The sequence below is a fragment of the Chiloscyllium plagiosum genome, chromosome 15 (genome assembly GCF_004010195.1).
Source record: "Chiloscyllium plagiosum isolate BGI_BamShark_2017 chromosome 15, ASM401019v2, whole genome shotgun sequence".
In the NCBI taxonomy this organism is placed as follows: Eukaryota; Metazoa; Chordata; class Chondrichthyes; order Orectolobiformes; family Hemiscylliidae; genus Chiloscyllium; species Chiloscyllium plagiosum.
Genome location: NC_057724.1, coordinates 35,359,849 through 35,381,906, shown reverse-complemented (window position 1 = coordinate 35,381,906; position 22,058 = coordinate 35,359,849). Strand labels below are relative to the sequence as shown.

At 41.0% G+C, this 22,058-nt stretch overlaps 1 protein-coding gene across 1 annotated transcript; it reads left to right on the top strand.

The window, feature by feature from the left end:
- Positions 1-5,330: 5,330 nt before the first annotated feature.
- Positions 5,331-11,309, top strand: mars2 (methionyl-tRNA synthetase 2, mitochondrial). Its single transcript, XM_043704680.1, has 3 exons — positions 5,331-5,714; positions 9,146-9,480; positions 9,987-11,309. The coding sequence occupies exons 1-3, from the start codon at positions 5,399-5,401 to the stop codon at positions 11,187-11,189; spliced, it is 1,854 nt and encodes a 617-aa protein (XP_043560615.1). The 5' UTR covers positions 5,331-5,398; the 3' UTR covers positions 11,190-11,309.
- The last annotated feature ends 10,749 nt before the right edge of the window (positions 11,310-22,058 follow it).

The window sequence follows — 22,058 nt, the reverse complement described above, 5'->3', positions numbered from 1 at the left end:
TTCCAAAAAAAAAATATTCCCTCAGTAAATATTTGCACTAAATGCAGAGTTATCTTCTGGATGCAGGGTTCAGATTGAACAAACATGCATCATTTGATGCACTTAACATGAGTGACTGGATCAAAGTCCTATTTTGGTACTAAATGTAATTAGAGCTCTGAGCAGAATTGGTTGTTGAAGACCATAGTCACTAGCTTGAATGTTATCAACTTATCAATACTTAAAAATTGTTGCCATTGAGCTCCAGAACATCTTTTAGTAAAATTTCCAGAAGATCAATTTGATGTAGATTCACCCCCCCTCCCCCCTCCCATACCTCATTAGTCCTCTCAAAATATATCCTCTCACTTTTGGGTTTAAAATTCCATTTGTCATTGTTCTGCCCAGCCTGCCTAAACCTGTAGTCTAAGGGTTTTTTCTTTTGCTATTGACCATGTCATCAATTTTTATCATCTGTGAACTTGCTGATCAATCCTCCAACGATTACTGTTCCCATGTTGATAGACTCCTAGCATGTTGCTGCCTCTGTATTATAATTGTTCCTTTATCTTCTTTCTAAATTTTGCTAGTTTGTGTGGAAGTGCACTGCTAATGTGCTGTGGGGCCACAGTCTGGCACAAATTGCTATTCCAATGCTATGTAAATTATGATTTGGTATTGATCTACTTTTGTGTCCTTAGCCCTAAGCATCTTAAGTCCACTGCAATCATGATGGGCCAAACTGTACCTTTTTTTCTGCTGTTTTGATTCCATAATCTCAAACAATTCTAATAGTACAGCTTAGCCTTTTGTAGTCATCAGTAATTTTCCAAAATCATTGAATTCTGAAGAAGTGCCAGAGGATTGGAAAGCTGTTAATGTGACAACTCTGTTCAAAAAGTGGGTAACTATCAATTGTTGGAAAGTATTAGAATCAATTATTAAGATGATAACAGAACATTTAGAAAAACATAATCAAGTAGTGACAGCATGGCTTCATGAAAGGGAAATAATTGCTGACTAGTTTTTTTTTAAATGAAGCCTCAACCAGTGTGGTTAGAGGGAACAGGTAGATGTGTGTTGTATTTAGACTACCTGAAGGCACTTGCCAAAGTATCTCAAGGTTGTCAGTAACTCAGTCCATTGTCTTTTAGACAGTATTTTGGCATGGATAGAGAATTGGCTCATTGGCAGGAGTTCAAGATGGTGACCTGTGACCAGTGAGGTTCTACAGAGATTAGTGCTGGAAATCAACTGTTCATGATGTATATATTAATGACTTCAACGGAAGTGAATAGTTTATGGAGAAATTGATAGGTTGAGTGAGCAAACAGTTAGCATATGGAGTATAGTTTAGGAGAATGAAGTTGTTCACTTTGGAAGGAGGAACTAAAGAACCACAAAAATGCAATAAGCTCCAAAACAAAGAGAATCTAGGACCAGTGGGCATAGTTTCTGAATAAAGGGGTGTGAATTAAAGACTGAGATGAGGAATTTCCTCTCTGGTTTGAGTTGAGTACTAGTGTATAAATGAAAGCTGAGATTCTTGAGCATGTGATTTTCTGACTGATATGAGGAAAGGTCAGGAATGTGAATGGGAAGAATACTGGATCAGCAATGCTCCTATTGAATGGTGGTGCAAGCTTAAGGAGCTGAAAGCAATAGAAGTCAGCCAATTTCTTACAGAAGCATGGAAAAAAAGTCCAGTCTTACCAATCCATTGAATCTGTTAAACAACAACATATGTTGAATATGGGAAAAATATTATGATCCATATCTTCCATTTGATGCAATTTTTTATGCTCTGACTATACTTGCACTTTTAGTCAAGACTTCAAGTAATAGAGATGTACAGCCTGGAAACAGACCCTTCGGTCCAACCCATCCACGCCGACCAGATATCCCAACCCAATCTAGTCCCACCTGCCAGCACCCGACCCATATCCTCCAAACCCTTCCTATTCATATACCCATCCAAATGCCTCTTTAAATGTTGCAATTGTACCAGCCTCCACCATATCCTCTGGCAGCTCATTCCATACACGTACCACCCTCTGCGTGAAACAGTAGAGGACCCAGCACCGATCCTTGTGGCACTCCACTGGTCACAGGCCTCCAGTCTGAAAAACAACCTTCCTCCACCACCGTCTGTCTTCTACCTTTGAGCCAGTTCTGTATCCAAATGGCTAGTTCTCCCTGTATTCCATGAGATCTAACCTTGCTAATCAGTCTCCCATGGGGAACCTCATTGAACGCCTTACTGAAGTCCATATAGATCACATCTACTGCTCTGCCCTCCTCAATCATCTTTGTTACTACTTCAAAAAACTCAATCAAGTTTGTGAGACATGATTTCCCACGCGCAAAGCCATGTTGACTATCCCAAATCAGTCCTTGCCTTTCCAAATACATGTACATCCTGTCCCTCAGGATTCCCTCTAGCAACTTGCCCACACTGAGGTCAGGCTCACTGGTCTATAGTTCCCTGGCTTGTCTTTACTGCCCTTCTTAAACAGTGGCACCATGCTTGCCAACCTCCGGTCTTCCAGCACCTCACCTGTGATTATCGATGATACAAATATCTCAGCAAGAGGCTCAGCAATCATTTCTCTAGCTTCCCACAGAGTTCTCAGGTACACCTGATCAGGTCCTGGAGATTTATCCACCTTTAACCATTTCAAGACATCCAGCACTTCCTCCTCTGTAATCTGGATATTTTGCAAGATGTCACCATCTATTTCCCTACAGTCTATATCTTCCATATCCTTTTCCACAGTAAATACTGATGCAAAGTATTCATTTAGTATCTCCCCCATTTTTTTTTTTGTGGCTCCACACAAAGGCCGCCTTGCTGATCTTTGAGGGGCCCTATTCTCTCCCTAGTTACCCTTTTGTCCTTAATATATTTGTAAAAACCCCTTGCATTCTCCTTAATTCTATTTGCCAAAGCTATCTCATGTCCCTGTTAAGTATACTCCTACTTTCTTTATACTCTTCTAAGGATTCACTCGATCTATCCTGTCTATACCTCACATATGCTTCCTTCTTTTTCTTAAACCCTCAATTTCTTTAGTCATCCAGCATCCCCTATACGTACTAGCCTTCCATTTCACCCTGACAGGAATATACTTTCTCTGGATTCTTGTTATCTCATTTCTGAAGGCTTCCCATTTTCCAGCCGTCCCTTTACCTGTGAACATCTGCCTCCAATTGGCTTTCGAAAGTTTTTGCCTAATACTGTCAAGATTGGCCTTTCTCCAATTTAGAACTTCAACTTTTAGATCTGGTCTATCCTTTTCCGTCACTATTTTAAAACTAATAGAATTATGGCCGCTGGCCCCAAAGTGCTCCCCCACTGATACCTTAGTCACCTGCCCTGCCTTATTTCCCAAGAGTAGGTCAAGTTTTGCACCTTCTCTAGTAGGTACATCCACATACTGAATCAGAAAATTGTCTTGTACACACTTAACAAATTCCTCTCCGTCTAAGCCTTTAAAATGGATTAATGCAGGCTCCAAGGCAAGATTATCAAGCGTCAAACAAGACAGATGAAAGGAAGATATACCTTGTTTACAATAGTAGCTGCTATATACATGTACATTTTTAAAGATTGAGGTTTTTCAATGAGTGTCTAGTCAGTTTGAGAGCATGGGGGCTAGACAGCGGACAGCTGAAACTGACAACCGGAAGCAGCAGGGACAGCCCACTATAAATGCCGGAGGAAAGATCACAGAAGCGCTTCACAGGAGGCTCCCAAGCACTGAGGATGTCACCTAGACAGGGGACGAAACGTTTGCAACAAAAATTGCCAGCTGGGCGAACAGAACCACAACAACGAGCACCGGAGCTACAAATCTTCACCCAAACTTTGAACATCTTTTCTGAAATGGTCTGGCCCTAATTTTTAGGTAAGGTACCCTAGTTGTCAAATCTTCAACAGTAGAAAAAGTTTAACTTTACATTGACTTTTCCTATAAATATCTTGAAGGCTTCAAATCAGATCACTCTTTAGCCTTCTAAATTCTAAACAATAAAGGCCTAATTTGTATAATCGTTCCTCATAACATGACCCCTGAAGTCCAGTATCAGGATCTAATATCTCACTTTGCTTCAGGATTTTGGGGGAAATGTCTGTTTATTGGGAAGAGCTGGTACCTTTCAGTGCTGCAGGATTCGGGGAGAACAGCAGAGTGTGGTCTATCCCTGTGCTTCAGCACTGTATGTGGAGGATGGGCTCAAGCAGTATCTGGAAGTCAAATGCGATTTAAATTCTAAAACAGAAATTGCTGGAGAAACTCTGAAGATCTGGCAGGATCTGTAGAGAGAAAAGAGTTAATGTTTCGAGTCCAGTGATTGTTCATATCCCGACCTGAAACATTAACACTGCTTTTTCTGTACGGATGCTACCAGACCTGCTGGGGTGATATGTTTCTCCAGGAATTTCTGTTTTGGTTTCATAACTACTTAAATTATAGGAGCAGAATTAGGCCATTTGGCTGTTTGAGTCTGCTCCACTATTCAATCATGGTTGATATGCTCCTCAAATCCATTTTCCTGCCTTCTGTCCACATCCCTTCAACCCATTATTAATTAAAAATCTGCCTAACTCCTCCTCAACTTTACTCACTGCCCTCCCATCCATCACACTTTGGGGTAGTGAATTCCACAGATTCACAAGCACTTTCTCCTCAATGCTCTTTTAAATTTGCTACCCCCTCTCCTAAGCCTATGACTTATGGTCCAAGTATGTCACTCAAGAGGAAGCATCCATCCATGTTTATTTCATCCACTCCTTTTATCATCTTGAATACCTCAATTTGAAATTCCCTCATTCTTCTAAATTCCAGAGGGCATAAGCCTAAACTGTTCAATCTGTCTTCATACAACAAACCCGTCATCTCCGGGTTCAATCTCGTGAATCTTCTGTTACAAATCTCACAATGCCAGGTTATAGTCCAACATGTTTAATTGGAAGCACACTAGCATTCGGAGTGCCCTCTCCTTCAGTAGGTGATTGTTTTGGAGCGTCGCTCCGAAAGCTAGTGCTTCCAATTAAACCTGTTGGACTATAACCTGGTGTTGTGTGATTTTTAACTTTGTACACCCCAGTCCAACACCGGCATCTCCGAATCGTGAATCTTCTCTGCACTACCTCCAATGCCACTATATTTCTCCTCAAATAAGGGGATTTAAACTGTGCACAAGTAGGGTCTCACCAACACCTTTCAGATTTACAACATCCATAGGGCCTCATTTTGTCGAGATTTGAATTCTGATTGGCTGCCAAGACCTAAGTGCTGATTGGTTACAAATAGGCATGCGTAAAAGGGAACGGCTCGGCTTGACGGGCATGCGTGTTAAAGCCCGGTTAGTACGCATGCGTGGTAGGCAGTAAGCGGCCTTACCCCCGTCTCCCGGGATGAGGGGCCTTGTATCCCGGCAGCTTGTGTTCCTGTCGCCTCTCGGCTTATGGCGGCCCTGGTCGCCCCCTGGCAACACGCGGGTACTCGGCCACCTGGCATGCCCGGAGCGTCCTGCTCTTACTCCTCGGCCTGTCCGTGTTCCCTGCAGCCGTTGTTCAGGCTGTGCGGCCTGTGGCGGCCCCTCCCTCATCACCACGCCCATCTTCTATGTGAATGCGAGTCCCCACATCGGGCACCTGTACTCGGCGGTGCTGGCGGACGCCTTGTACCGCTCCAAGGTTTTACGCGGGCATGAAGTCAAGTTTACAACAGGTACGGGGAAGCAGCAGCCAGTTAAGCCAGGGCACTGAGCCTCAAACATCCAGGTTATTGAACGGTGGGAACTGGCACAATTTTATATTCAGTGGTTTAAGGGTTACGCTTATATTGCGTGAAAGTTTCCCATAAGTTTTGCAGCAATTAAGTTTATGTGTGAACTGTCACTGAGCTTATTGCGGGGTTGACACCAAAACGTAACTTTTTTCTGTGTTACCCAATGATTTCAACAAATGGGAGGTTTCCCTTGCAGTGCTGAAAAATCTTAACGAGGATCGATCGCGTTTTCTTCCAATATTCCCAGATGATTTAGTTGCAGAGAGAATGGCATTCGGCAGCCGATGACATCTGCTACTTTTTGCAGTCAGGTTCACATTGAGTCTTGTTCTATTAGGATAATTTCCTAATGTGCTGTTGCGTCAGATATATGCTTGTGCGTGTGAAAATTCAGGTACTAGGAAGTATTTTACACCAAAAGATACTTCACAAAATTGCACTGTATGATGAACTCTCTTTTTGATTGAGTATGCCTAGAAACAGTGCTGAGCCCATATGATGGCTGCATAATTAATCGTGCTTTAAAATACCAATTCAGATTTTAAAAATTCATTCGTAGGGTGAAAGCATTTGCTGCTTAGGCTAGCATTTGTTGCCCATCCATAATTAACCTTGAGAAGGTATGGTGAGCTGTTGATTTAATTTGCTGCAGTCCATATGTAGGCAGTGAGTTGCAGAATTTGAATCCAGTGGTGGCTAAGGGATGGTGATATAGTTCCAAGTCACGGTGGTGTATGGCTTGGAACTGAATTAGCAGGTGGACATATTTACATGTGTCCACTGCTCTTGTATTAGAAGTTAGATGCCATTGGTTTGGAGGGTGTTGTCAAATGAATGTAAAGGTTAGATCTCATGGAATACAGGGAGAACTAGCCATTTGGGTACAGAACTGGCTCAACGGTAGAAGACAGAGGGTGGTAGTGGAGGGTTGTTTTTCAGACTGGAGGCCTGTGACCAGTGGAGTGCCACAAAGATCGGTGCTGGATCCACTACTTTTCATCATTTATATAAATTATTTGGGTGTGAGCATAAGAGGCATAGTTAGTAAGTTTGCAAATGATGCCAAAATTGGAAGTGTAGTGGACAACAAAGAAAGTTATCTCAGATTACAACAGGATCTTGATCAGGTGGGTCAATGAACTGAGAAGCAGTGGATGGGGTTTAATTTAGATAAATGTGAGGTGCTGCATTTTGAGAAAGCAAATCTTAAAATGACTTATACACTTAATGATAAGGTTCTTGAGAGTGTTGCTGAACAAAGAGGCCTTGGAGTGGAGGTTCATAGCTCCTTGAAAGTGAAGAATGCTTTTCTTTATTGGTCAGAGTATTGAGTATAGGAGCTGAAAATATGTTGCTGGAAAAGCGCAGCAGGTCAGGCAGCATCCAGGGAACAGGAGAATCGACGTTTCGGGCATAAGCCCTCCTATTGAGTTGGGAGGTCGTGTTGCAGCTGTACAGGATATTGGTTAGGCCACTGTTGGAATATTGCGTGCAGTTCTGGTCTCCTTTCTATCGGAAAGATGTGAAACTTGAAAGGGTTCAGAGAAGATTTACAAGGATGTTGCCAGGGTTGGAGGATTTGAGTTATAGGGAGAGGTTGAATAGGCTAGGGCTGTTTTCCCTGGAGTGTCAGGCTGAGGGGTGACCTTGTAGAGGTTTACAAAATTATGAGGGGTATGGATAGGATAAATAGACCAAGTCTTTTCCTTGGGGTGTGGGAGTCCAGAACTAGAGGGCATAGGTTTAGGGTGAGAGGGGAAAGATATAAAAGAGACCTAAGGGGCAACTTTTTCATGCACAGGGTGGTACGTATATGGAATGAACTGCCAGAGGAAGTGGTACAATTGCAACATTTAAAAGGGTCTGAATGGGTATACGAATAGGCGGAGTTTGGAGGTATATGGGCCGGGTGCTGACAGGTGGGACTAGATTGGGTTGGGATATCTGATGGGCATGAACGAGTTGGATCAAAGGGTCTGTTTCTATGACTCTATGACTCTAATTTGCTGTCAGCAATACTCTGTTCCCCTCAGGGTGTACATTTCAGTGAACTCAATGCTGAAATCACTTCAGCTAGCTCTGCACTGAAGATCGTTGTAAACGTTGGCATCAGGAAAAAGTTCTTGATGTGTAATTAATGAAAATTATTGAGCTGGGCCTAAAGAATTAATTTTACATGTGGAATCTCATTAACTGGCAAAGGATTAAAAAAAACAGTGGCGAAAAGCAGCTGTGTTGGTATTTATGCTGGGCTCAAACCACCTCCCATCATTTCTCAACTGAGCCTACTATTGTACCCAGCTATTCCTTTCTCTCTCTCTTTTTTATTGTTGTCTAGTTTCTCTTTGAATGTAAACTAGTCTCTCACTCAGTGGCAGTGTGGTCCACAATGTTGCCATTCTTTGGGTGAAGTTTGTTTTTTCCTGAATTCTTTTTGATTTCTTGCTGCCTATCTTATATTGGTGATCCCTCCCAAAAGAGGATGCTTTCTTTCCATCTATTGCATCAAAACCTTTCTTTTTTTTAATGACCACTACCAGGCCTACACTTAACCTCTTATCGCATGAAAAAAGAGACCAAGCTCGTTAATACTTTCCAGATATGTATTTCCATGCATTACTGGTATCACCCTGGTAAATATTCTTTGCACCCTCACCAATGTCACCAAATCCTCTGTACAGTATGGGGACCAGAACTGCATGCAGTACCCTTTTTAGATGTGGTCTAACAGGGATTTGATGGAGGTTTAGCATAACTTCCATACTTTTTAGCTCTGTCCTCTTGAAGCAAAACCTCATGCTTGATTTGCTTGTGACCTTTGCCAATATGTGTTGTCCCTTTTAGTGATTGATGTTATTAGTCCTCTCAGATCCAACTGTTCCTCTATCCCACGTTTACTTTTTCCGATAGCTCTTATCTCTCCCTTGATCGCATCTATATTTCCAAACTATTTGTTTTCTTTACATTTTACAGGACTTAAATGTAATTTATTTTATCTATTTTGTTGGTTTTGGGCATTGTTTTAGTGAAGATGCTTTGATCTCATTGGGTGTCCCTTTTGCTTGCTCCATTACTGATCCTCTGTCGAGGGTGCTGCACTGAAACAAAGGTATATGGGCCGGGTGCTGACAGGTGGGACTAGATTGGGTTGGGATATCTAAAGGCAAATTGGAAATGCTGCTGAAAAGCCTGCAAAAAGTCTGCTGGAAGTTGTGAAGAAAGTGACCAGCTAAACCAATTATTTTATCACTGAGGGCAAACTCTGGGCAGATGTGTATTCTGATGTTGATAGCTACACTAAGTAGTACTACTACTGTAGTACCTACAGTACTAGGTAGTCTTATGTAACATCACTTTGCAAATTATTTCAGGGACAGATGAGCATGGCCTGAAGATTCAACAAGCTGCAGATGCTACAGCTGAAGACCCATTGGAATTTTGTTCCAGAGTGTCCAAAGATTTCAGGATGTTATTCCAACAATCCCTAGTTTCCTACACAGATTACATTCGAACCACAGAAGAGCGCCACAAAAATGCTGTCCAATATTTTTGGTGTGTCTTGCGTGAGAAAGGGTACCTCTACCAAGGGACATATGAGGGATGGTATTCTGTTCCAGATGAGACATTCCTGTCTGATTCGCAAGTTGTGGAAAGAAAAGACTCAGATGGGAATATTATTAAAGTGTCTTTGGAAAGTGGACATAAGGTAAACCTATATATGATATTGTTAGGATGTTCAGTACTATGATCAATGTTCAGATCTAATCAGTACTCTCTGTTAGGAGCATTATTTGAGATCTGTACACTGGGGTAGATGTTAATGGAACGGCACAACATATTTGGCTATTCAGTATGTTGCTATGTGCAGAATCAGTATTTTTAGTCTTTTTATTTCTTTTTTTTTACTTCTGTAATGCTTTAATTGCCATAAATGAGGTTGCTAATGAATAAACCTTCCTCTGCATTGTTTTAAAAATGTCTTTGTCTAATCTTGAAAGATCATGCTGCTGCATCATTTGTGATCTTTGTGAGCTGTGTGCTAGGCACGTTTAATAGAGGTGACTTTTTACATTTATATAAATAAAATTTAGTCTGTCCACAAGGAGCATTTACCCTATCTAATCAAAAGCGTGCAATCATTACCTTGGGGAAAATTGAAGCTGCTTTTATCTTTTGAAATAAATTGTTCTAAACTGTGTTTCTGATCTACAGGTAGAATGGACTAAAGAAAACAATTACGTGTTCAGGCTGTCTAAGTTCAGGCCTATGTTGTTAGAGTGGTTAAAGGAGAATCCACATGCGATATATCCTGAAAAATTCCATCACATTGTTGTCCATTGGCTTCAGGAAGAAATTCCAGATTTATCAGTGTCACGACAGAGGAATCGTTTGAAGTGGGGTATCCCAGTTCCTGGAGATTCAACGCAAACAATTTATGTATGGCTCGATGCCTTAGTTAATTACCTTACTGTAGCAGGTTACCCAAAGGATCACAATCATTTGTGGCCTAGAGTAAATCATGTTGTTGGAAAAGATATTCTTAAGTTCCATGCTGTATATTGGCCTGCTTTCCTGATGGCAGCTGGTCTGCAATTACCAAAGCAAATCTGTGTACATTCACATTGGACAGTCAATGGCCAGAAGATGTCCAAAAGCCTTGGAAATGTTATTGATCCCCTGCAACAATTTTCTGTGTACACTGCTGATGGCTTCAGATATTTTTTGCTATGGCAAGGTGTGCCAGAAACAGACTGTGACTATTATGATGATAAAGTGCTTAAAGTTCTAAATGCAGAGCTTGCAGATGCATTGGGAGGCCTCCTTAACCGGTGTACAGGCACACGCATGAATCCTGACCAAATCTACTCATATTTTTCAAATCAGTGTTTTCCTAAAATACCCTGCATGGGTCATTCAAGCAGAGCAACAACTGAGGATTACAAAATGATCCAGTTGGTTGAGCAACTTCCTTTAGAAGTTGAGCATTACTTTGAAAAGTTTCAAATTTATAAAGCTCTGGAAGCTATCAGTTTTTGCATTCGGTTAACCAATGGCTTTTTCCAACGGCATGCTCCCTGGAAACTTGACCGAAAAAGCATTGAAGATTGTTGCTGGTTGGATACAATACTTCATGTGACTTTGGAGTGCTTACGCATTTATGGAACCCTTTTACAGCCAGTGATCCCAACAATTGCTGACAGATTGCTTTCGCGGTTGGCTGTTGGACTACAGGAACGAAGTTGGAGACAATTGAACTTCTTGGCCAAATATCATAATAATGTATGTCTTTTTGAAGGAAGAAAACTGGGGCCTGATCCAGGACTTCTGTTCAACAGGTTAGAAAGGATTAATAAAGCACAAAGCAAAGATCAAGACAATTATAAAATGAAGAAAGTGCAACATATTCTAAAATGAATTTGAACTACTAAATTTCAACCACATGTTTCTGATGTCCTCAACATATTGCAGATTTGTTGGCAGTGACAGTGCTTTCAATATTATAATAATGTTGATATAAAATACTTTTGCACTCAATGACAAATGTGTTTCTCAATTTTTATAGATTTATAAAATAACTAGCTTTTATAGAACCTTTACAGCCTAGAAGGCAACCATTTGGCTTATGGTGCCAACATCAGCACTCTACAAGAGCAATTCGGTTAGTCTCACTTTCCTGCCTTTTACTTATAGCACTGCAGACCTTTTTCTCTTCAAATAATTGCCATTTAGAAAGCCAGGGTAGAATTTGCCTCCACTATACTTTCAGGCTACACATTCCAGACTTTAAATGCTCACTATATTGTGCTTTAGAAGGATTTTTCCTTGTGTTGCCTATAGAACTTATGCTGTTCTCTTTACGTTGGTGTGCTCTTGTTCTTGTGCTTCTTCTGATGACAGCACTTTCTCCCTGCTTACTTTATCCAGACAACTTATGATTTTGGACACCCCCATCAGATCTCACCACAACTTTGAGGATAGCTTCTCCACTCTAACCACATTATTGAAGTTCCTTATCCTGGAATAATTTTCATAAGTCTTTACTGCACTTTCTGTGATGCCATTTTGTTTTTCCTAGAGTGTAGTGGCCAGAATTAAACAAATTACTTCACTTGAAGCCAAATCTGTGTTTTATAGAAGTTTATTAAAACTTGATTTTACATCTGTGCCTCTACTCAAAATCCAGGATTTTCATTGCCTTATTAATCGCTTTCTCAACCTGCCATCTTTGGCATTTTTTTTCATACATTCCCAGGTTCCTTTGCTCATGTAGCTCTTGTATCTTATTCTTGTTGACAAAATCTGCCTCTGTATTAAACCTGTCTGCCTTCTAACCAATTGGTCTACTTTTATTACTGAGATCACTGTACTGCCAAGTGTTTTGTTAATTGCAAATTTTGAAATTGTACCCTGTGGGTGAGAACTTATTTGAGGATTAGATTCCCTACAGTATGGAAACAGGCCCTTCGGCCCAACAAGTCCACACTGACTCTCTGAAGAGTAACCCACCCAGACCCATTCACCTACTCCTAATGCATCTATCACTCTGGGCAATTTAGCATGGCCAATTCACCTGACCTGCACATCTTTTGGACTGTGGGAGGAAACCCACGCAGACACAGGAGAATGTGCACACTCCACACAGACAGTAGCCCGACGCTGGAATCGAACCCGGGTCCCTGGTGCTGTGAGGCAGCAGTGCTAATCACTGTGCCACCCCTGTACTGATCCCATGGGTGAGGAGCCTCCCTCTGTGCTTACCACCCATACAAAAAAAAATCCATGGCTATCTATACCTGACAGTCAGGCAGCAATGTATCCACTTTACTATTGTCCCTTCTAATCAATTGGATGTCTATGACTAATCAATAGTATTAGCCTCACCTTATTCTGTATGTCTGATCTAGTGCAACAGGTTGTCGTGTGTGTGTATTTTTTTTTGCTTCTAACTACAACTAAGATCGGGGAAGTGTCCATTGGAATATTTTGCTGGATCGGGGAAGTGTCCATTGGAATATTTTGCTGGAATGCTTACATGAATCATGAATCATGCATGGATTTGGCGGGTTGCCAAGGAGTGAGGAGAGAGAGATAAGGAGCAAAAGAAGATGCAAATGGAGTGATGTCCAGCGATTGTTGAGAGTAAATAGGGCCTTTTGTTAAGCAGTGGCTCAATTGCTGGCTATCTGAAGCTTCAAGACGCAGTGACATTACAAGAGAGTATATGTATTTGGAGAGGGGTGGTATGATACAATGGGCAGACCATTGGGCCCCCCTCTTCTCTCCCTACCTCACCCATCACCAAGTTATGCCTCATCCAAGCTCACCCAGTCTCAATTTGAAAGGGGGGTGAAACTGAGGGTCTCAGCCCTTCATTCTCTCTGAAACCAGAGACCCAAACCTCCAGCCGTTCAGACAATCCCACCCCTTTAGTCATCCCTTCAAAAAGAAGATTTTACTCATGCCAAAAAAAACTTACGAATGTTTCACAAAGTTTAATGGTAGAGAGCTGGATTCTGGATAAACTCCAGTCCACTAGGAGCTGGAAATATAACAACACATCAGGAAATTTCGCTTATAACAACTTTGTATTTCTGTAACAGACCAGAAATGGGCAGGCTCATTAAACTGGAGTCCCTAACTCAGTATTTCCCTCAGGCCTCATTACTTCTATTGTACAATTTTCTATAACATGACATAGCACAGGAATGCAACTATTGTTATAGGAGAACTGCCTGCAGTTTAGAGATCTGTTATTGCTCAGTTCTACCCAAATTAATTGTCCTCAATAACTCCAAGGTATCCTCTCACTATCCTGTACACTTGTTTTTTCTAAATACAGCCATCCCTCTTGCATATTTTCATCATTATTTTTGAACACTTTGTGTCCGGGAGTATTTAATCCCAGTTCTGTCTATTTTTGAGTCAATAAAGTATGGCACTGGAAAAAGCACAGCAGATCAGGCAACATCTGAGGAGGAGAGTCAATGTTTCGGGAGGACTCTTCCTCCGTGCTGGTGAAGATCCTCCCCGCAACGTCGACTGTGCTTCTCCTCAGATGTTGTCTGACCTGCGTGCTTTTTCCAGCACCAGAGTTTAATGACTGTCTATTTTTGAGGCAGTTCTCCATTATTGTCATAATATTGCAGTCACAGTGGCAACCTGAGACTGCAGCTCAGCAAGCCTGTTTACCACACTCTGTATATTCACAAACATAAACTAATTTAGAAGGGTTCTTGTGGCAATGTGGTAGTGCACCTAACTCTGAGCTAGAAGACAAGGGTTCCAGTCCCACCTGCCCCAGAGTTGTCATACCATCTGTGAACAAGTTGATTAGAAAATACAAATCTAAATTCGATCTTCCTCCAATCCCTCTGACTTCACTTAATTCCACGCTATTGCTTAACTATATTGTCATCTGTCTTGGCCAGTTCTATGTGCAATGTGTTTTTCCTCTGAAATAACCTCTAGATTTACATCATTTGACAAGTTGTTTTGCAGCTGCTCAGTGACTTAATTAATTCTGGCATTTAGGAGGCAACATGCTATCTTAGATCAAATATTTGTCCTCCAACTATAGAATCCCGTAACAGTATTGTTTTCCCAAATTTTCTTCTGCCGCTAAACAGCTGAGACATCTGTGGAGTTGTCCCTAGTTAGATTCCTCAAAGGAATCATCACTCACTACTATGAAATAAATACTGGTTAGATTGAAATGTGCTCTGGACTTTACTGCCTGTTGTGTTCTTTGATTGCCTTTGTGATCATCTATTCCCAGTCTTACCCACATAACTGAAGGAATTATGTGAACACATCAAGATACATGGTATGCATGAAGAACTCAGCCTTGTAGACTTACCACACTGTTGTCAGCTATTGTGCTTTATGCCTCAGATATGCAATTGAGCACAATTTCAGCTGCCACTCAAGTTTGGAAACGTGGTATAAGAGCTGTTCAAGCTGACAACATTTTCTGCACTGAGACATATTTGGGGTAAGAGAAACATACTGGAGTTCCCAAATCGATCAAAAAATGAACACTACATGAACCCCGATGCCTTGTCATGCCTATTGAATGTTTTAACAGAAATAATTTATTTATTAAAACATGAAATACCAACTACTCATCTATCAGCTGCTTTTCTTAGACTGTTGTCACTTTATTTATAGTAGGTTCACTGATCCTAAACCTTTGTCAACATGGCTTTGTGAGGTGAATGAATAGGCTTGTGTTGACATAACTTTGCAATTGTAGAAGCTATTTTGATGTCAATGCAGTACAGTCCTTTCTACGATGTATGTATAGTTAATTATGAGACTCTATCTTTTGTGTTTATGATAATATAAATTTACATTCCCTGTATATAAAGTCAACTTCATTAACTTGGCTTTTAATTTCCAGATAGTTTTTAAGTTTGTCAAGGTTAGTTATTGTATTTGTTGTTCTGGTGTGTGGATGTGTCAGTCCACCAATTCTTTCATACAGAAAAGGGCTCGTTGTACTCTTTATTTTTCTTCTGTTGTCCTTGGGCTTTATCTGAGGATTGCAAAGCATTGTTTAGAGTGAGCTGTTTCTCCCTCTCTTTTACCACGCAAATTTGGAAACCAACTGAATGCTAGGATCAAACCTGAATTCTCCCCCCATCACAGAATCTTAACTGTGGTGATACCCTAATATGGTCATTAATAGCAGAAGCTTAGCTTGTCACATTAAGCAAATTGAATCAAAATCAACAATTAATCATTATTTACACTGATACATGATGTACAAACTACCCTTATAGAACCCGAGCTGGTGAGAAATGGCTGAACTTCTACCTCACTCCACCTTCTTGAACTATTCTCATATCCCTTAATTATCTAATTCAGCATGTACAACCCCAGAAGATTGTAAATCTATGGAATTCCTTACCCAGTGAAGTAGTTGTCACTACTTCAGTCAACAATTTTAGAGCTAAGATATATTTTTATTGAACAATAAAGGAATTAAGGGATATGGTGGGAGGATCTGGACCAGATGGGCCAATGGACTGAGAAGTGGCAGATGGAGTTTAATTCCGATAAATGCAAGGTGCTGCATTTTGGGAAAGCAAATCTTAGCAGGACTTATGCACTTAATGGTAAGGTCCTAGGGAGTGTTGCTGAACAAAGAGATCTTGGAGTGCAGATTCATAGCTCCTTGAAAGCGGAGTCGCAGGTAGATAGGATAGTGAAGATGACATTTGGTATGCTTTCCTTTATTGGTCAGAGTATTGAGTACAGGAGTTGGGAGGTCATGTTGCGGCTGTACCAGACGTTGGTTAGGCCACTGTTGGAATATTGCGTGCAATTCTGGTCTTCCTATCGGGAAGATGTTGTGAAACTTGAAAGGGTTCAGAAAAGATTTACAAGGATGTTGCCAGGGTTGGAGGATCTGAGCTACAGGAAGTGTCTGTACAAGCTGGGGCTGTTTTCCCTGGAGCGTCAGAGGCTGAGGGGTGACCTTATAGAGGTTTACAAAATTATGAGGGGCATGGATAGGATAAATAGACAAAGTCTTTTTCCTGGGGTTGGGGAGTCCAGAACTAGAGGGCATAGGTTTAGGGTGAAAGGGGAAAGATATAAAAGAGACCTAAGGGGCAATGTTTTCACACAGAGTATGGTGCGTGTATGGAATGAGCTGCCAGAGGATGTGGTGGAGGCATTTAAGAGGCATTTGGATGAGTATATGAATAGGAAGGTTTTGGAGGGATATGGGCCGGGTGCTGGCAGGTGGGTCTAGATTGGGTTGAGATATCTGGACGGGTTGGACCGAAGGGTCTGTTTTCTTGCTGTACATCTCTATGACTCTAAATGGATCTGAGTCTACGAAAAGATCAGCCATGAACTTGTTAAATGGCGGAGCAGGCTCGAAGGGCCAGATAACCTACTCCTTTTCCTAATTTTTATGTTCTTATATGCTTATGTAAACTACTAAAGCTGAACTAGTGAACTTAACAATCAACATTTTTTTTTGGATTAGATTCCCTACAGTGTGGAAACAGGCCCTTTGGCCCAACAAGTCCACACCGACCCTCCATTTTGTGCAATGGGCTCATTCACCTTTCATGCCATGCATGTAATGGACCTAAATGAAGAGTGTATGTTGTCCTGTGTTGTGATAATTTGTAATTATTAGTGAGCGGATTCAAGTTTTTGATCAAAACATTGGAGGAATAGAACTGCACCTGATGTATTTGAGTTCTCTTTCAGAATTCAAATAGACTTTGTTTATTATCAAGCTTGTTCTATGGTTTTTTTTTTGCTTTTCAGGAATCAATACCCATACTTTTGGATGTTTTAGATTAATTTTACTGCACTAGATGGCAGTAGTTCATAAATCAATGGCTGGAATTCTGAAAATTATTATCCTTGAATGCAGTGTAAATTATGACTACCCTTAATCTATTTTTGCTTCACACAAATAAAAATCATCTGTGCATAAAAAATCATTTTATGTGCTGTAGTGGACAGTTTTTTTTTGTACCTATGTTCAAGCTAAATGGATCAACACAGATTGTAGTAAGAGATTAAAATAGCAAATGTAAGCTTAGGATAATAATGGAAAACTATCATATATCCTGCACCTTCACATGGCTTGAATCAGTACCTGGTTTGAAAACTAATTGGATTATAAAGTGTAACAGAGGGAAATATTGGCTTATACTGTCCGTAATGGAGTATCAGATCCTTATTGTTTTTGAGTTGTACATTACATCATCAACCACTGTTGTAAGAAATGTTTACACAGTTAAACCTCTATCCACGCAAAAATTGCACTTTGCAGAAAGTTTGGGGAAGTTATTGGATACTTTCATTTATTTGTTCCAAGTAAAATGGTTCAGTACATCATTACACTATAACAGAAATTCAGTTTTGTTCCCTTGTCTTTTCAAGCTGTTTTCTGATACATTTCTAACACTTTTGTGTGCTGATGAAAGATTATTGACTCGAAATGTTAATTGTTTCTCTGTATGCAAGTGCTGCCAGACCTGCTGATATTTCCATGATTTTAGGTAGTTTTAGGTAGTTTAGATTTTATTTCATAAGTTCCCTTGGAGGTATGCACTAAATGTGCAAACTGCCATAACTGACTCAGAAATTAACAGCTTGGTTAACAAAACAACAATCTGCCTTATTAGTTTAAGAACGGCAGCAGGAGGAAATATTATCTAATTTGTTCTTCTAGATCTCGGTCTTGTCTCCAACAAAATAGACTGTCTCGAGCAATTTTCCACGACCCACACTTGAAAGGCTCTGCTTGAGTCTGACAGTCTTCGATTCCACCAGCTCCCCATTTATGTCATCCTCCTGTTAAAAATTGTTCTGATAGCCTCAGCCTCACCTTAACATAACCTGATTGATAGTACAGCCACGTTACAGTCCTTAAAAAGATGTTAAACTATTTTTGGAAATCATAGTAGAAGGAGGGTATAATCTGTGGCAATAGACAGTAGTTTAGAACCTTTTGGGATTTTCCAATTGCATTTGAAGGGTCAGAGAGGATTTTTGTTTTGTTGTTGATGTTCCTTGAATTGCCTGTGCCTCAGTGTTAACTTTTGTCTCTCCCATGAGATGGGGCAGAATAGGTGTTCAGGAATAGCATACGCAAATGGAATAACTACATTTATAGGTCTGATTACTTTCCTAATTCAGAGTATGAAAAATAAGTGTGATACTACTGACAATTGTGTTTTCATATGACAAGCTGACATAAATTTACATTGAATATCCACATAAACTGTCCATGGTTGGCATATATGTTTCATATTCACTGTAAAATAAATGAAAATATTCAATAACTTCCCCCAGACTTTCTGCAACTCTGCTTTTTGTGTGGATAGATGTTTAGCTATGTAAACATTTCATACAACAGTGGTTGGTGACATAATGTACATCACTTCAAAATGTGCTTGAGTGCTGTGAAATTATGTTGTTGGATATAAGCTATGGCTTTCTTATCACCAGCGACATAGCACCAATATAGAGAAAGTAAAGTAAAAATAAAGTGCTGGAGACACTCAGTTGGTCAATCAGTATCTGTGAAGAGAAGGGTGTTTATATGAGATGCACAGTACCAGAAGGGCCTACACTTATCAAGGTCCATAGAGATACAGTAAAATAGATACAGCAAAAATTCCACAGAAGGTGACAAAGGTGATATTTAAAGAGAATCTTAAGCTCTCATTAGTAAATTTGGTGGAGAACATTCAAAGGTCAATATTCTGCCAAGGTGAAATAGAGTCATACACTGCAGAAACAGACTTTTCAGTCCACTCATCCACACGAGCAGGAGGGCTTATCAGGCGGTGCAGGAATCTCCTGTAGCTACTCCCCTGCAAAACAGATATACCATTTTGGATACTGTTGAGGGGAATGGCCTCTCCAGGGATAATAGCAGCAGCCAAATTCGTGGCACAATGGTTGGGTCTGCTGCAGAGGGAGGGAGAGATAGGCATAGAAATGCTACAGTTATAGAGGATTCAATTGTAAGCGGACAGGTAGGCGTTTCAGTGGCTGCAAATGAGACTCCTGATGCTAGGGTTCTGGATGTCTCGGATTAGTTGCAGGACATGCTTGAGCGGGAGGGTGAATAGCCAGCGGTCATGGTACATGTTGAGATTAATGACATAGGTTTAAAAAAAAGGTAAGATCTTAAAAGCAGAATATAGGGAATTAGGAAGGAGTTTGAACTGTAGGACCTCAAAGTAGTTATCTCAGGATTACTACCAGTACTATGAGCTAGTCAGAGTCGAAACAGGAGGATGTATAGGATGAACACGTGCTGAAAAGATGGTGAGGGGGGAAGGTTTCAGATTCGTGGGGCATTTGAACTCGTTCTGGGGGAGATGGGACCTGTAACAAATGGTATGGATGTTCTTGGAGGGCGGATACTTGGTAGAGGGTTTAACCTAATGTGGTGGGGGATGGAAACCAGAGGAGTAGGGTAGTACATGTAGAAATTGAGGGAGAGTTAGAAATCAAAGTAAACATTAAGATCAAGAACAGGTAGGGAAAGGCTGCTGAAAAGAGAAATGCGAGAAGTATAATAGGCATGGTAGATGAATTCGGAGCATTGGTTAGTACTTGGAGCTATGACATTATTGCAATTACAGAGACTTGGCTGAAAGAGGGGTAGGACTGGCTGCTGAATGTCCCAGGATTTGGATGTTTCAGGTGTGATAGAAAGGGATGGAAAAGGGTGGGGGAGTTGCATTACTGGAAAAAGTGTGTGTCTCAGCTGTACTGAGAGAGGATACATCAGAGGACTTATGCAATGAGGCAATACTGGGAGAACTCAGTTATAGGAAAGATAAAATCACAATGCTGGGGGTATACTACAGGCCTCTCAACAGTCAGCAGGACATGGAGGAGAGAATACGTAGACTGATTTTGGAAAGGTGTAAAAATTTCAGGGGTGTTGTGGATGATTTAACTTTCCCTATATTGACTGGAACTCACTACGTGCTAGGAGTTTGGATGGGGCAGAATTTGTAAGGACCATTCAGGAGGGATTCTTGACACAATATCTACATAGTCCAAAGGGAAGGGGTTGTACTGGACCTGGTTCTGGGAAATTAGTCTGGCCAGGTGAGTGAAGTTTCAGGGAGGGAGCATTTCAGGAGTAGTGAACATAATACTGTGAGTTTTAAGATACTCATGGATCGAGATAACAGGGGTCCTTGGGTGAAGGTGTTAAATTGGGGGAAAAGCAAACTAAAACAACATTAGGCAGGAACTGAAGAATTTTGATTGGAGGTGGCTGTTTGAGGGTAAATCTACATCGGACATGTGGGAGTAATATAAACGACAGTACAGCAGCAGCATGTTCCTGTTAGAATGAAGGACAGGTAGGGCAAGTTACATGAACCTTGGATGACCAGGGATGTTATGACCTTGAATTAGAAGGGCTAAAGAGGCCATGAAAAATGGATTAAGGAGAATCCCAAGGCTTTTTATACATATATAAAAGCAAGAGGGTAGCCAGGGAAAGGGTTGGCCCACTCAAGGACAAAGGTGGAAATCTATGTGTGGAGCCAGAAGAGGTAGGCGAGGTCTTAAATGAATACTTTGTGTCAGTATTCACCAAAGAGGGGGAATTGGTGGAGGATGATCTCAGGGAAGAGAATGTCGAGTTTCTAAGCTAAGTTGCTCCTAAACAGGAAGAGGTGTTGGTCACAGATGAGATCCCAGAGGACTGAAGAATAGCCCATTTTGTCCCATTGTTTAAGAAGGGTAGCAGGGATAATCCAGGAAATTACAGGCCTGAGAGTCTCATTTTGGTCATAGAGTCATAGAGATGTACTGCACGGAAGCAGACACTTCAGTCCAACTTGTCCATGCCGACCAGATATCCCAACCCAATCTAGTCCCACCTGCCAGCACCCAGCCCATATCTCTCCAAAACCTTCCTATTCATATACCCATCCAAATGCCTTTTAAACGTTGTAACTCTACCAGCCTCCACCACTTCCTCTGGGAGCTCATTCCATACATGTACCATCCTCTGCACGAAAAAGTTGCCCCTTAGGTCTCCTTTATATCTTTTCCCTCTCAACCTAAACCTATACCCTCTAGTTCTGGACTCCCCCACCCTAGGGAAATTGTAAGGAAATTACTGGATGAAATTCTGAGGAGCAAGGTCTATACACATTTAGAAGCAAATTATTAGTGATAGACAGCATGGTTTTGTACAGGGGAAATTGTGCCTCAATAACAATCAAGTTTTTTGAGGAGGTGACAAAGATAATTGATGAGGGAAAAGTGGTTAATGTTGTCCACCTTGTCTTCAGTAAAGCCTTTGACAAGGACCCTCCTAGCAGACTGGTGAAGGTGAAGTCACATGATCTGGCAAGACGGATACAGAACTGGCTTAATCATAGGAGACAGAGGGTACTGGTGGAAGGATGCTTTTCAGAATGGAGATTGTGGATAATGATGGTCTACGTAAATAATTTGAAAGAAAACATAACTGGTCTAATTAGTAAGTTTGTGGATGATATCAAGATTGGTGAAGTTGTGGATAGTGAGGAGGATTATCAGAGGATACAGCAGAATATAGATCAGTTGGATGCTTGGGCAGAAAAATGGCAGATGGAGTTTAATTTGGACAAATATGAGGTGACGCTTTTTGGAAGGTCAAGGTGGAAATTATACAGTGAATGGCAGAACCCTTAGGGGTATTGATATGTAGAGGGATCTGGGTATGTAAGTTCACAGGTCACTGAAGGTGGCAGTGCAGGTAGATAAGGTAGTAAAAAAGGCCAA

Bases quoted from the DNA above. Each gene is read 5' to 3' on its own strand.
- mars2 (XM_043704680.1), top strand. From the start codon at position 5,399: ATGAGGGGCCTTGTATCCCGGCAGCTTGTGTTCCTGTCGCCTCTCGGC. The intron at 5,715-9,145 runs GTACGGGGAAGC...AAATTATTTCAG, and splicing joins TGAAGTCAAGTTTACAACAG to GGACAGATGAGCATGGCCTG. The intron at 9,481-9,986 runs GTAAACCTATAT...TCTGATCTACAG, and splicing joins CTTTGGAAAGTGGACATAAG to GTAGAATGGACTAAAGAAAA.